At 43.2% G+C, this 16809-nt stretch overlaps 1 protein-coding gene across 1 annotated transcript in view; it reads left to right on the plus strand.

Moving 5' to 3' along the window:
* Nucleotides 1–16809, plus strand: part of PCDH15 (protocadherin related 15) — a 2701201-nt gene that overhangs the window by 2089506 nt on the left and 594886 nt on the right. Inside the window, exon 22 of the mRNA XM_086921939.1 lies at nucleotides 4673–4813. Within this exon, the coding sequence (XP_086778065.1) occupies nucleotides 4673–4813 (141 nt within the window). The remainder of the gene's footprint in view (nucleotides 1–4672; nucleotides 4814–16809) is intronic.

Below are 16809 nucleotides of genomic sequence, written 5' to 3' on the forward strand. Positions count from 1 at the left end.
TTTTATTAATGTTTTTAGTTCATTATTTATTGCTAATCATGTTTTTAATAATTATGTATTGGTATTTGTAAATGGTTTATATTTATTTAATAGTTAAGTTTTTTATTATTTAAAAAAAATACATTTATTTATAAGTATGTTTATTTTTACCCCTACGCTATCCAACACTTTCCCTAGTGTTGCACTCTCTGGAGTTGGAATAGTAATTTTTACCCCTACGCTATCCAACAATTTCCCTACTGTTGCATTCTCTGGAGTTGGAATAGTAATTTTTACCCCTACGCTTTCCAACACTTTCCCTACTGTTGCACTCTTTGGAGTTGGAATAGTAATTTTTACCCCTATGCTATCCAACACTTTCCCTACTGTTGCATTCTGTGGAGTTGGAATAGTAATTGTTACCCCTACGCTATCCAACACTTTCCCTACTGTTGCACTCTCTGCAGTTAGAATACTAATTGTTACCCCTACGCTATCCAACACTTTCCCTACTGTTGCACTCTCTGGAGTTGGAATAGTAATTTTTACCCCTACGCTGTACAACACTTTCCCTACTGTAGCCCTCTCTGGAGTTGGAATAGTAATTTGTACCCCTACGCTATCCAACACTTTCCCTACTATTGCATTCTCTGGAGTTGGAATAGTAATTTTTACCCCTACGCTATCCAACACTTTCCCTACTGTTGCAATCTCTGGAGTTGGAATAGTTATTCTTACCCCTACGCTATCCAATACTTTCCCTACTGTTGCTCTCTCTGGAGTTGGAATAGTAATTTTTACCCCCACGCTATCCAACACTTTCCCTACTGTTGCACTCTCTGGAGTTAGAATACTAATTGATACCCCTACGCTATCCAACACTTTCCCTACTGTTGCACTTTCTGAAGTTGGAATAGTAATTTTTACCCCTACGCTATCCAACACTTTCCCTACTGTTGCACTCTCTGGAGTGGGAATAGTAATTGTTACCCCTACGCTATCCAACACTTTCCCTACTGTTGCACTCTCTGGAGTGGGAATAGTAATTTTTACCCGTACGCTATCCAACATTTACTTACTTTCTTTAATTTGTATTACATTTTTATTAATTCTTATTTATAATATTATTTTATGTATATAAATTTATTTGTAATTTATTATATTTTCATTTATTTATAAGTTATTAATATCATTTTTTAGAGTTATTATTAATGAAGTATATACTAAGCATTATATCTTTATTATTTGTTTGTATTACATTATTTATTAATTTTAAATATTATAACATATTTTTTAACTATGTTTAATACATTTATAAGTATTATTTTGTTAATAATAAATTTAGTTTTTTAAAAAAACGATATTTTTCAAAAAACAATATTTTTGACATCTATATTTTTTTCGATATTTTTGTACTTACCTTGTTAGACATAGGATGTCGATATTATTGTAATCAATATTTTTGTTGCCATATTTTTGTATGTAGATTTTTGTATTCAATATTTTGTCATAGATTGGGCAGCACAGAGCAGTAATCAATGATCGTACGGCTAAATCAATTCACTATTTCACTCAATATATCCATGCTACGTCAAGACAACAATCCCAGGTGCTGTCCCCCCAGCATGGACTTAGAAAGCCATCTAAGGGAACCATCTTTTGAGGTGAGGAGCAAGAGTCCAGCCCCAACTCACCCACCAGTGCGACAAAATAACTATGAATAATCCTCAGTGGTGCACTTATTTAGTTATCTTAGTTACAATCCAGTGGTCACTGTTCATCCTCATTTGGTTCAGCAGTGGTTTCCCGCTGGTGCTTTTTAGGAGTTTTGCACGTTCCATGGCAGCGCATGGGTTCGTGAAAATCTTAGAAGGGCCCTCTGAACTGATCCTCAATTGTGCTGGGTACAGCATGGTGTATGAGATTTCCTCTGCTTGCAATATATTTTAGTAAGGATGAACTCATCTAGCAGCCTGGACCACAGTAGTGATGTCCTGAAAGATTGCCCTTGCATTTCCCAGATGTGTGACCTGACCCTTTTCCTGGGCTAGTTGGAGAATTGTGTCCCAGTCATGATAATTTAGCAACAGCGCAATTATGGGATGCAGTGGAGCGTCCGGGCTCAGGCATGCCACAAGAGAGCAGTGGGTATGCTCCACTATTATTGGAGGTGATAGATTATCAGAACCAAAAATCTCTTTGAGCAGCCCCTTCAAAAATTGTTCCATCTTACCAACTATGGCCGATTCCGGCAACCCCGTTATCAGTAGATAATTTCTCCTAGACCTCGACTCCAGGTCCTCATTTTTGGCTTGGATGACCGCAAGCACCTTTTTCATGTTCAGAGTTTTGTCCAAGACAGTGAGCAGGTCGTCTACCACAGTAGACACTTGCTGCCCGACCTCACCCAGCCTTGTGCCCTGCTTGTCCAGCTACGCCACCATGTGATCCATATGTAGGTTTAAGGTATCAATCTTTCTGTCAATTGACTGCAGGCTGTGCTTCAGAGCAAGGAGCGTAGATTCTAAAGTTGTGGCAGTGTCCGAAGGAGCCTCCGCCTCCGAGTCTGGCTTTAGCTGAGATCTGCCTGTTTTGCGCATTTTGAACGTGAGGTGCGGTTGTGTCTTGTTAGGCTTGCCCATGATTCACAGATCCTTGGCAGTGTTGGCAAAGTGCTCCCACCCCACACATGCCGCACACTATAGCTACTCGCCGTTTATCCCACTACTCGCCTATGAGGGGTGCTCAGGCGGAAATATAACAATGTTGTTACAGTACTGTGCTGCCTCAGAGTCCCCGGCTCTCAGTTTGCGCACCCCATGTTCCAATAAAGCTCCCGGTAATAGCAGCAAGTCCAAAGAAAAAAGAAATTGGGGCCCGGGGATACTGGTTGCGCCACCCATCCACACTATAATATGCCCAGCTTAGGCCCCCACACCGTCATTTTGCAGGGTAGTAAAGACCTGCCACTTCTTGCCAGGCTGTTGCGGGGCGTTCCGATTGTTGGCAGCCCACCGTTAGAACAATTCAGCCACTGAGGTAACAGCATGACAGGCCTCACATTCAGCACACCAGGGCAATACAATATATCAGACACTGGCATCCCTGTGTGCCCACGTGTGTGTAGATGTGTCCATTGGATATCACTCCGCCACCTGGTGTCCGACGCCAACTCTGTATCCTTCCTGCTGCAGCAGGTACCGATGAATTCGTATTGAGGCCTCCAGGCTGCTGCGGCATGATCATTGACCTATGATCTTATGATGTCATGGCATGGCAATAGCAATACTCCGCCAGCCGAGCCACCGCTCCCCACTCAGACCGCAGCCAGCAGAAGTGCAGGGTCCACAGCTGATAGCAGCAATAGCCTGGAAAATCAGCAGCGATCCATCATGAGTCGCAGCCCCAACCTCACCGCACTCATTATTTCACCCTTGCCTCTCGACTCACAGGGTGTCAGATGGCACCACAGTGCTGGGCCACTCACCAAAACCGAGCCACTCCGGATGAGGTGTGCTGCCTCGTCAAAGCACAGGATTATGGATGGATTAGTAAAATGGCCGGTTGAGCTGCACTAGTGCTCAGCCATTGTGCCGTGAGCCCTCTAGCGCCCCTTAGATGCAGACACCTTGACACATGTTTTGGTTATATGTTAGGTAGGGGCACTTTCTCGTCAGGGGTATTTGCAAATATTAATGCAGATTGCCATTCAACCATAATTCTGTGGTCAAGGTGGTCTCTTGGTGATCAGTTGAGGGGGAGTAGTGTTTAGCTGCTCACACCTACTGTTGACCAAGGCAAGAATTTACTGTATCCATCTACAAATCTTCAGCGTTTTATTATGGAAACATGTTAGACAATACTTCCTTTTTAAAAAGGTTGTGAAGCACAAAATCTATCTGACGTGGGCATCCTTAATTCAGGATTTTTGCCAAAGTAGAGATATCTTCATACATTTAATTTAGTGAGTTGGGTTTAGAGATGTTCTGTTTTAGTATTATTTCTATGGATGATGTTTTATTGTGGTAATATTTTATGTCTGCTGTCTATTCCTAGAATTGATGTTATCCTGAAAAAAATGAAAAATGAACTCTTGTATTCATTCCAACATGTTGAAGGTTTCTTGAATAAAGGATACTAAAGTCATAAGTATGTTGGTTGAAATTGTGTAAGCACCTAACAACTGTAATTTTCGTGAAAATCATGCAAATTTAAAAATTTCATTTGTGTGAGTGTCTGCTTGAAAACATTACTCAAGATGCCACATAAATATACCGGGCAGAAATGTTCCATTGCATTTTATTCAAAATATGCCCTCTGTACCTTCACAATACGTGCTCAATGTATTGGTCAGTCTTTTGTGTGACATTTTCTAATCAAGACTGTCTCTGTCATACAATAATAACAAAAAATTCAAACCCAAAGATGCGCGCAAGAATAGGCATGTTTGAAAATGCCTAAGCCTCAACTTGTCGTGTTTAAAATGTTCTTAATGTATTAATGATAACTTAAAGGCAGAGATAAGTAATTCACAAGACAGTCTGCTCTCTTGCTGTCCAAATAATACATGAATTGTGGTGACGTTACCCAGGTTGCAATGAGCTGATGCAATGATTTCCATTTTCTAAACAAGCCTTTAACCACTGTGTCTTATATTTTACACTTATAACAATGACTAATTGTTTTATTACAGGGTACCCCAGCCAGTCTTGTACGGTATACGGTGGATGTGAAGCAGTTTCCTTACAGTGGCAGCATCTTTGATGTTGAGGAAAATACTGGACGTGTCATCACACGTGTGAATCTTAATGAAGACCCAAGCACAACATTTAAGGTACAGATATCAGTGTGGTCAGCTGCAGCTGCACTCTGTTGTGTATTTAATAATAGGGTTATCTCTGCAACCTGTAAAATGATTCATTTCAATTCAATATGTGACTAGTGTCTAATCGCATTCTTCCAATGATTTAAATTGATTGTTGCATAAAGCTAGGTTTATTTAAACAAAACAATCAAATGGAAGAGATATGCATTTACTGATTATCTATGTTGGTTTCATTATTAGTGGGAACTTAGGGGCCGATTATGATTGTGGGGAGACAGTCACCGGCAGGCTGTGAAGGTGGTCTCCCCGTTATCGGATACATGTTTCCCGCCAGCCATATTACAATGGCGGGAGGGGTACCCATGCATCCAATGGTTTCCTTGAGCCCGCCGTTACGATGGAGGGGCTTATAGTCCCTACCATGTCGGTGGTCGACCGGCCTTTCCATGGCGGTTAACCCGCCATGAAAAAGCTGGCAGAAAGGGATATTGGAGGGCAGTAGTGGGCCCCCCTTCCCCACTGGCACCCAGACATGGGACATTGGTGGCACCTAGGGTGCCCCCCGTACAGATTCTTGCACCTTGTGGTAGGCACCGCATGGTGCCTACCACATAGTGCAGCTATATGTAAATTGTCCCTTTTTGCATTGCGGCGGGTGCTGCAGCCAGCAGCACCGCCACAATGCAAAAAATAGGTATTGCGACTGCTGTGGTAGCGGTCACATCAAAATACCTATGCTGAGACAGCCAAACACCTGTTGGGTGGTCCCAATCCCTGATAGAATGGCGGGCGGACGTAAGTCCGCCTTCCATCGTAATCGGGCCCATAATCTCAACAGAACAGAGAGCGAAGGCAGTACACGATGCAGAAAGGAGCCGATCGAGAATATCATTGCACTGTGTACGCTACTTCAGTAACACTGTCTACACAGCAGGCTAATCACGTAATTCCTTATCAATCAATAGATATTCTTCATCCCAGTGCCCTAAAATGCAAACATAACGGGCAAATACCAATTCCACTTCACAAATGCAGACCTTTCCATCATCCCACTTACTAGTAATAAATTACCTAGCTAACAGGCAGAAAATAAAAATAAAGTAAACACTTTCAACTTATTCTAATATAAATTGCACAGCAGTTCATTACATGTTTGACAATTGGAGATTGCAAATTGGATATTGACTTTCCGAATTCCTATGACTTGTTTCATAATCACAGCATGTGCCTCAAGACTGTCTCCAAACCACAGTGTGGCTATCATTACAAGTGGCCATTTAGTTTCAACTGAGCTGGTCCAGGGTAACATGAATATTTACAGGGTAATTCTGAGCAAAATGGACCTCTATTCACAGGCTGGTGAACCCTAGAAAACTGGACCCTGATTTACCCTTCATCAGAACACTGCTGGACTTGTAAAACGATACCAGTAGACTGCACCTACCTCACCTCGCATCTGTGACCTGTGAGAAGGGCTGAACATCATTGTACTTCAGAGGACAGAAATATGACTAGGTATCATAAGGCTGATGTGCTGGGTAGTTCCAGAAACATAACACAAGATGAGAAGGATGGTTCTGTGAAGAATTCCAGCTGACCAGTGACATCTGGACCTGGACTAACCTTCGTTGCTGCCCTCTGCTTAATATCCTTTAAGTTTCTAAGTGCTCCACCAGAGATTCTGGCGGCTTTAAAAGTATACTTCTGTGATTGTTTGGGCACCAACAGACTTGTGGCAACTTTTTCAACATTTGTTCACCAGAGTTCCAGAGCTTCAAGGAGACCAGCCTCGAAATGTATCCAACCAGTAGTCACCGGCGGTGTAATGTAAGTTTGTCCAGTGCAGAGAATAGTTTATTAACATAAATAAGACAAAGCTGCTTTTCACATTAGAGCCCTATTTATAGTCCTTACTTCCAGGCCCTAGCAGGCCAATATATTTGGAATTTTTGACCTATGCTCATCAAAGTCAGCTGTAAATTGGACCTAGGTCCTAGTGTACTGTGACTTTGTGTTTATTTGCACTATTTTCACTTAAATCTTTTTAAAAACATATATCTCCAGTCCCCCTTATTTGATTTTGTTGTTTTGCTTCTTAAATGTGACTCTTTTTTTATAAAATGGAGTAAGATTTTTATTTTGTTGTATTTTTACTTTTTAACAGTTTTGATACATCTAATGCTGTAAATATTTTCCTTAAGTTTGGCCTGTCTGCTATGTGCCATAGCTACTGAGGGATGAACTCAGCTATAAATTACAGAAACCAAGGTGGTAACTTTATTAATTGTGGAGGACTACCATCCACCTCGACTAATAATTCACTTTCTCACACCTTCTAAATGATTTAAACACAATCCTGGAAAATCGTATGAACAACTACTCTAAAACAACAAGACAGACGTGCAGGCTAAATCCTTCAGCACAGTTGTACTTTCAAGACCTTCCCAACAACAAATCCTTCATCCACAAAAAGAAGAAACATTGAAGAAATCCAGGTCTCTAAACATTCTAAGGCCGCTTAAGATCATTTATAAAAACAGTCAGTCAACTCATCACATCAGCCAAACCTAAGTATTATACAAACACCATCAATGAAGTTGCCAACCAAAACTAAATGTTCTTCCAGACAAGCCCTGCATCACACCCAGTTCGACTTGCCAATCCCACATCTATAGACAAGTATAACCCCGTCATTCTCCTCTTTTTTTAAATATACAGAGAAGCCGCAAGCACATCAACAGCATTAAACCTGCTTCCCTTTTAATACCTACCTGTCTCATCTGCATACCATAGTGGCCTTCATTTAAATCCCTTCCTCTCACTGCCCTCACTAACATCCTCTACTACCTCAAAGCTGCTTCCTGATGATACTGACTTACTCTCCTCCCTCATGTAAAACCTCTTTTGAAAAGATCCCTCAACCCTACTCACCATTCGCCAAGTCCTGAAAGACCGCCGAACAGCGTCATCTCTTCCGGAATTCAGAAATGGACTCAAGAGTTGCTTTTTGACTATATCCAGAGAGAAACTAATACCTGGAAACACTTGTGTGCTTAGCCACGCTCTACACATCCAAGTTAATTGATTGATCATTGGCTGCAAATTCCTAGCTCAATATATATTCTCAGAATCTCTCAAGAAAAGCCCCATCCACCCACCCCTGACCTCATGACCTCACCAACTACTACTGCATCACTCAACTACCACTCATAGGGAACACCATTGAAAAACTGTCTGCACACAACTCTAATACCACAGCAATGCAGATCATTTCTTCCATGACTGCCTAACCAGCTTCTGATTATGCTGCAGCAAGTAGATGTTGTCCAGCTGAGCACATATAAAGGTTACCTCTGTCTACTGATTTGCTGGACTTCTCAGCAGCACGCAACAGCAGTGATAATGCCACCCTCATTAACTCTATCAAGTTTCACATTGGAATCTTTGGCAACATCCTTCACTGCTTTTTCTCCTGCCTAACCAACAATTCCCTCATATGGACATCTTAAGTGGAGTGTTTGTGACCCACTGGTTAGAGGCGGCAGAGCAGAGAATGGCCCGGGACCAGGGTTCAATTCCCGACGCGGCAGGGTCATGGACCAGGGTCAGCAGACTCGATAATTCTCATCTCGGTGCCTACTCTAACCAGGGATCACACTCGGCAACCCTGGGCATTAGCTTGCCTCATCGCCACAGCGGCCCCCACATACGCCGGTGATGCCTGGTTTCACCTTGGAGATACCCAGTAGGGACCATCTCACAGGGAAAGCCAGGATGGGTTCCCCAGAGGTCTACTGTGCAGAGATACTCCTTCAGGAGTCGATTCTAGCGCGTTACAAACCCACAATTAATTAATTAATATCTCAAGTCCTAGCATATGTGTAGTCCCCTGGGCTCTGTCGTTTCCAAGTCAACTTTAGCCTCTACATGAAGCCCTTTAGGACTTTGCTCACTGACAACAGGATCAGAAATCATGAATACACTGACAAACCAAAAATCTACTTGAACGTTTTCTTCATTCCAAATATCTAACATCTCAGACTTTGCCCTCACCTCATCCAGAGATGTCCTGTATCTACCTGAAGCTCCATCCCACAAATAAATATAACCTACTCTCCATCTAGAACATTTTAACTGGGTTAAACAACATGAACTTGGGCAGATTTGAACCCGACATTTCACCAAACACCAAGTCTTCTGCATTGTCCGGGAAAATGTCCTCATATTTAACCAACAGCCAGTCATGCAATCATTCCCTCACCCATACAGCCACACACTTACCCATACAGCTACTCACACAGGCACCTATTTACCTACACAGTCACCCACACACCTACTCACTCACCCATACAGCCTCACACAGTCACTCACACACTCACACAACCACTCAAATGGCAATTTAAACATCCACACAAGCACTCATACATCTGCCCACTCACCATTACAGGCATTCATCCAGACATGTACTCTCCAATCCCATTGTGTGGGACTTACTAGAGTTAACACAAGTGGTAGTTGTACTCCTAGGACCCTCTGGAGTCAAGGGGACTAAATCCCACAACCATATGTGTGCCAAGAGGCACATTTGCAGAGTGGTGGAGAAAGGGTGTGTGGCCTCCTTGCAGTAGTTAGGCTGTGTAGGACTTACGTGAGGTAGCAGGAAGGTTTATTGGCCCCCTGGGACACCCTAGAGCCAATGGGACTTGATCCCCCAACCAGCTGTCCACCTGGAGACATGTTTTCAGAGTGGTGGAGAAAGCAGGAATGGCCTCAGAAGCCCTCTTAGCTATCACTCTGTGTGGGACTAACTGGAGGTAACAGGAGGGGTTGTTGGCCCCCGAGGATCCTCAGCAGCCAAGGGGACTTCATCCTCCAACCAGTAGTACACCAGGAGGCATGTTTGCACAGTGGTGGAGAAAAGGGGATTGGCCTCTGAAGACATCTCAGCAATACCACTGTGTGGGACTTACCTGAGATAACAGGATGGCTTCTTGGCCCCAAAGACACTCTGGAGACCAGGGGACTTCATCCCCCAACCAGCAACCACCAACCAGTCCATCAACAGAGTGTAGCCCCCTTCCCTGGACTGATTTCAGCTCTCACCTTTTGGATCCCTTCCCCGCTGGGCCAGGCAATTTTAGAATGGGGAGGGGAGATGTATTGCCCTCCTGTCCAGACAAGTTCCAGCCACGAAGACCCCATACCCAGGGCCGGCCTTCTTTTTACTTTTATTATAAATAATGGGAGGGGGCCCACACAGCCTCCTTTGGGCTCATTTAAGCCCGGGGATCCCATGCCCAAGGGTCCAGCCTCTAGGCTGCGTATCCTGTCCAGACACTTTGTTAGGGACTGAGGTGGGAGTCTGAAGGCCACTATGGTCTCTGCTGGCACCCGGCATCCTGCGACAGCCGGCATTGCTTTTGGACAGAGTGAGGTGCTGAACATGCAGCTCCCTCTGTCCAAATGCAATTCTACTCGGCTTTCAGCAAGCAAGAGCAATTTTAATGCCCGGCTGGCTGGACCTGGCATAACTGGAGCGTTAATGCTCCAGCCAAGCCATAGCAAACAGCTATGTCCCAGTGTGGGCGCCCCAGGACAGAGCAGGAGCCAACCCTGGGGGGGTGTGGTTCCCCAGGGCCAACAATGGCTACAGGAATGGGCAGCGCCGCCCCCCTCCAATCTTTATTTTAGCCCTGGGGAGGTGCTAGCCTCTGGAGGTCTGCAACGGATCCCCTCCATTATAGTATTTGAGCTACGGGGAAATGGCAACCACAAGGCTGCAGTGGCAAGTGGGCTCTCCATATTTCTATAACTTAACTGCCCCAGGGAGGTGGTGGTTCTCCAGGCTGCAGTGAGGCCATAAGGGCACCCCACACTTCTATAAATAATTGCCCCGAGGAAGATGCAGTCTATGGGGCAGCAGGGGGACTGTCATTCAAGTTATCCAGGGAGAAGGCTGTCCCAGGTGCAGCAGGGGAGGCCGTGTGTGCCTCCCCTGCATCTTTTTAGAAAGAGGCCCCAGGGAGGTGCTGGTCCCATGTGCCCCTTTTCCTATATTTGTATAATGCCCCCAGGAGCCCACTCTTTAAAAAAATAAATAAATTGGCAGGATCCGTGGATCCTGTAGAATTCTTTAAAAAAATGCTTTTTTAGCCCGGGGGGTTCTGCGGGACCCCCTCAAGAGGCGTAGGGGGTCATACCCTGCCACCTTTTCTTATTGTTATGAGCGCCATGCTGAAGTGTTGGAAGCCAATCAATTTTTTGTAGAATTTCAGTAGGATTTGGGCTCCCAGACAGCTATATTTTTTTAAAAAACTTAAATACCTATGAAACCAGTAAACAGATTTTCAACAAACTACAATAACCACGCTCTCAGGACCAACAGCTAGCCTTTTCCCAAATTTGGTGTAATTCCATTCAGCGGTGCGGGTTGCAGTTGTGTTAAAAAAATGAAAAGTCCCCAAAGCCATGAACTAGGGAAAATGCATTTTGGGATCCCCCCTTTTTTCTCGACCCCCGCCTGATAGATTTATATATCCTTTACTTTTTCTGGCTGAGCGGCTCAGAATGAACGGGAGCGCACTCTCAGGCAACTTTCTTCTTTTTTATTTCAGCATGTGAGTACAGCAATTACGACCTAACACGTTTCGGTCTACCCTAAGACCTTGACCACAGGTTGTTCTGCCACCATCTCTATCAAAACATTTATTTCATGCGTGTATGGGGCTCACAATAGAGCGATTGCGAGCCCCATATGTGCATATTTCATTAATGTGCAATTTGTATAATAAAGAGCTTCACTTTTCATGGGCTCCTGTATAATTGTATACCACTTTGGTTCAACAGAGAGCAACTGCTCGACTGTGAACCCTATATGCGTGTATTTAAATAATATGCGTTGCGTGTAAAACAGAGTGAAACATTTTCATCACTCTTTATGGGATCTAGCATATTCTTTCACCTCTTATGTTTTTATATTTCACCAGTGCGAAATACCTATGTCATGGGACAGCACAAACAGAGAATCAGGAAGCACAAAATGTGTGCACAATGAAGTGAAGAAACTACCAAACCCACAATGCCTCATTGCCGGAAAAAGTGGAAGCTGTGGAATAAAAGGGTGAAATAAACAAAGGACTATTGTTACTAACGTGATCAGGAACTGCCAAAGTTCGAAACGCGTAGGTGGAGAGAAGGTGAAGGTCATTAAAAGTTGAGCTGATTAATCCAAGAAGAATGCGGCGTATTCCTTTCAAGTTGCTTGAAAATATATATATATATATATATATATATATATATATATATATATATATATATATATATATATATATATATCCACGCAAAAAGAAATCGTGGCACTCTTCTTGATAGTTCAAAGAATTTTATTCAGACTGTGCAAACCTACACGTTTCGAACCGTAGTTCCTGTTCTCAGTGGTGTTGTACATTTTGTCCCTCTTTAGTTTCTCTTTTTATACATGCAACACCCTTATGTATTACTAGTGTATTGTGGGTCACGTAGTTTTTTACATGTTTTGATTAACCTTTATTCAAACCCTCGAGACAAATTTGTATTTCCTTATTTACACTTTGTGGCTGTGTATTATAGCGGTGCAAATTACATTACACAGCAAGCACGCCCTACTATGAGCACAGAATCTAGCGTGACGGCACTCCTTGCGTGGCCAGGACTGCAAAGGTCCATACTTTTCTGTTATAAGTGTGGACCTAGTGTGTAGTGTTATGACGGAGTGTCTTTAGAGATTTACTAGGGCTGAGTGCTCTGGCCACCGCTATTCAACCACCCAACCTACTATTGTTTACTAAGATTTAAAGTTTTTTGAGTTTATGAAAATAATAATTTGGTACATAATTCACACAAATTGGGTAATGGAAGTCTCTTAGTTCTCATTTTTCCCTTTTCTTCTTTCTTTTTCCTTTTTTCATGAGTTCGCAGTTCTTAGCGCTATAGGTGAACGTATATCTCCTCGTCCCCGTTACGGCCTAGCGGTTGTTTGGTTTTAAATCTCATTATCAGCTTCGACTCAAGTCTTCTTAACATCTGCATTCTGTTTCCTCCTCGTTCATGTTTTGGAATTGTTGCCAGACCAAAATATTTCACGTCTGTCCATGTTTTTCCATTATGGCATGTTAGGTGTTTAGCCATTGCATAGGTGTAATCCTTGTTCAGGATTGCACGGACATGCTCAAAATCCGTTTTTTGAGTGGACATATGGTGCTGCCAATGTATTGCTTACCACTGAAGCATTGGAGCATGTAAACCACAAAGGAAGATTCACAATTGATGCTGTCTCTGATTTCAAAGTTTTTGCCCATGGGATCCTTGAGATTTTTCATATTTCTTCCGATTTTGCATGCCTTGTATGTTGGGCATTTCGTGAAGCCTTTCGCTCTAGCTTCAAGCCAAGACTCTGGTTTCTTCATTTCGAAATTACTCCGTACGAGGTGATCGGAGAGGTTTGGAGCTCTCCGATATGATGTTAGAGGACGTTCCCCTCTTGTACTTCCAATGTCAGGGTCTTTTTGTAGGACGTGCCAGTATTTTGTTAATAGTTTTTGGATCTTGTAGCTCTCTTTGCTGAAAGTCACTACCATGCGAGGTTTTTCTTCTGCTGATTCTGGGGGCCTGGATTTGTTTTGAGTCTCTTCACTTGATCCATCAGTTTGTGTTCTCTGCTTTTTGTCTTTTGTTAGTAAGGTCTCAGCTCTAGTTTTTTATCTGGCCTTTATTTCACATCTGTTTACATCTGCTGGCCTGTATCCTCGTTGTGCAAACCGCGTTTTGGTTTCAGCGAACGTCTTTTCGATTTCGGAATTCTCCGAACAATTTTGCTTCATTCTCAAAAGTTCACCATATGGTATGCTTTTTTTGAGTTTTTCCGAGTGAAAGCTTGTACCATGTAATAAACTGTTTGTTGCAGTCCTCTTCCTGTGCACCGTAGTTTGTATTTTATTGTCCTTGACATAAACTTTTGTGTCCAGGAATTCGATTTCTTTAGCACTTGTGGTATAGGTGAATCTCAAGCCTTCTTCTTTTTGTGTGCAGTTAATACAAGACCCTGTCCTGGTCTCGACGTGGGCACCAACATACAGCGCTCCCTCTGTGACAGGACAAATTTCTGGTAACCACTGAAACGCGTCTGCGATCCAATACATTTGTGCAAACAAAGCCCCGCGAGTGCCTGTGCCTGCTTTATGTGCGCAAGCGTTGGAGCTGACATATATATATATATATTACCTACTGGCGGTCGCCAGTAGGTAGTTATAGTTAGGATTTTTTTCAATGTTAAATCTGAAAATTCTATTTGGAATAACTTTGGCGCCGGTTGACGAATCTGCCTGAAAATTTCCTCAAAATGGCCTCGCGGCGTTCCGGTCCTTCTCTGAAAGTTTGGGGGGGATTCGTCAAGCGGGGGCCGAGATAAAAGGGGGGTCCCAAATCGCGTTTTCCCCATGTTAATTTCCATAGGGCGGTCGATTTCACTTTTAGCCCGAACGGCTGAATGGATTTCCACCAAACTTGGCAAAATTGTAGGGACTGGTAGCCCGATGTGCCTTTGCTATGTCTCAAGATATGTGCTCCAGTGGATTTTAAGTAATTAAGGTTCAAAAAAATATATATATCTATAGCCGCGCTCCGGTACGCGCACCGGTACGCGCACCAGGCGCTTACCGCGACTTGCGCGCAGAAAGCTGATTGGCTCTGGGGTGTCTGTAAACATTCTAAACAGTCCGGAGCGGCCGCCATCTTGTGTCTCGGTAGGATCGAGACACGAGAGGTGGCCAAAACAAAGAGGGAAATGACCATAAGGGGGCAGAGTAGACCCCCCTTGACCCCCTAGGTTTGATGTGGGGGCCATAAAAGGGCCCCGCGGAGCAAAAAAAAAATAAAAAAAATTTTGATTTTCGCGGGGTGAGCGCCCGGTACGCGCACCGGTAAGCGTACCGGGGAGAGTACCATGGGGAAAAAGAATGACAGTTTTAAAAGTAGCTGTTTAAAAAAAAAATGTTTTTTTTTTTTTTTTATACATACACATACATATATATATAAATGCATATGCATATATATATATGCATATATGTGTATATGTGTGCGTGTAGAGAGAGGTAGAGAGGTAGAGGTGTAGAGGTAGAGAGGTAGAGAGGTAGCGGTAGAGAGGTAGAGATTAGTAGAGAGAGAAGAAGAGAGAGGTAGAGAGGTAGAGAGTAGAGAGTGAGTAATAGAGAGTAGAGAGTGAGTAGTAGAGAGTAGTAGAGAGCAGTAGAGAGAGTAGCAGAGAGTGAGTAGTAGAGAGTAGTAGAGTGAATAGTAGAGTGAGTAGTAGAGAGTAGTAGAGAGTGAGTAGTAGAGAGTGAGTAGTAGACAGTAGTAGAGAGTAAGTAGTAGAGTGAGTAGTAGAGAGCAGTAGAAAGTGAGTAGTAGAGAGTAGTAAAGAGTGAGTAGTAGAGAGTGAGTAGTAGAGAGTGAGTAGTAGAGAGTAGTAGAGAATGAGTAGCAGAGAGAATAGTAGTGAGTAGTAGAGAGTGAGTAGTAGAGTGAGTAGTAGAGACTAGTAGAGAGAGAGTAGTATAGAGTGAGTAGTAGACAGTAGTAGAGAGTGAGAAGTAGAGAGTGAGTAGTAGAGAGTAGTAGTGAGTAGTAAAGAGTGAGTAGTAGAGAGAGAGTAGTAGAGAGTGAGTAGTAGAGAGTAGTAGATAGTGAGTAGTAGGGAGTAGTGAGTAGCGAGTAGTAGGGAGTGAGTAGTAGAGAGAGAGTAGTAGAGAGTAGTAGAGTAGTAGAGAATGAGTAGTAGACAGTGAGTATTTGAGAGTAGTGGAGTAGGAGAGAGTAAGTAGTAGAGAGTAGTGGAGAATATTCCAAAGTTTGGCACAGCACCACTTTCACAATGAGTCCAATCAAATCATATCACTTAGAGTCCTTATTGAAGCGCTGAATCTTGGTGTATATTCAAATGCTTTTATTTTCCTTAAGTTTATGTACCACAGCCAGCCGAAAGGTTTCGTTCTGTACAACAGAACTTCTTCAGGGCGTTCTTATTTCCTTCAAGTTATGTCGGTATCCAGTTGTCATATGACTAGATATTTCTTCCAAATGTTAGACGAGACATAAGTATATTCTTATTCAAAGTGACTAGGTATCAATTTTACCCACACAATTCGGGCAGACTTGAGTAATTTATAGCATCCTCAAAGTCAGTCTTTCAAAAATTCCAAAGTATAGGACATGATAATCCAAATCCAAATGTTTCTCAAGAAAAGTAATTTACAATCGTTCGGAATATCGGTGTTTGGGCAGATATGATCCAGGGACCCCCAGTATGCAAGGGGAATTAGTCCCCCCTCTACAAACGCGCCAGTGGCGTGCATTGCAGAGAGGTGTAACAAGGGTGTGGCCTCATTACACTTCTCTGCAATGCAGCTTCCTCGCGCATACTGGAGGCTCCTGGTGGACCAGTTGACCCCAGGGACCCCCAGTATGCAAGGGGAATTAGTTCCCCCTCTGCAAACGCGGCAGTGGGCTGCGTTGCAGAGAGGTGTAACAAGGGGCATAGTCTCATTACACCTCTGCAATGCAGCCCCTGGCGCATACTGGAGGTTCCAGGTGGGCTAATTGGCCCCCAGGGGCCCCCAGTATGCAAGGAGAATTAGTTCCCCCTCTTCAAACATGCACGGGGGCTGCGTTGCAGAGAGGTGTAAAAAGGGTTGTGGCTTCATTACACCTCTCTGCAATGCAGTCCCCTGGCGCTTACTGGAGATTCCTGGTGGGCTTTCAGGTGTTATATAGTTAGGAATTAGCATTAAAAAAACCTTTGAAATTCACTGAAAAAACCATAGGTTTCACACCAGTTATAGTTAGGAATTAGCATTTAAAAAACCTTTGAAATTCACTGAAAAAACCATAGGTTTCACACCAGTTATAGTTAGGAATTAGCATTTAAAAAAACCTATTAAATTCACTGACAAAACCATAGATTTCACACCATT

Source organism: Lissotriton vulgaris, chromosome 5 (assembly GCF_964263255.1).
Source record: "Lissotriton vulgaris chromosome 5, aLisVul1.2, whole genome shotgun sequence".
NCBI lineage: Eukaryota > Metazoa > Chordata > Amphibia > Caudata > Salamandridae > Lissotriton > Lissotriton vulgaris.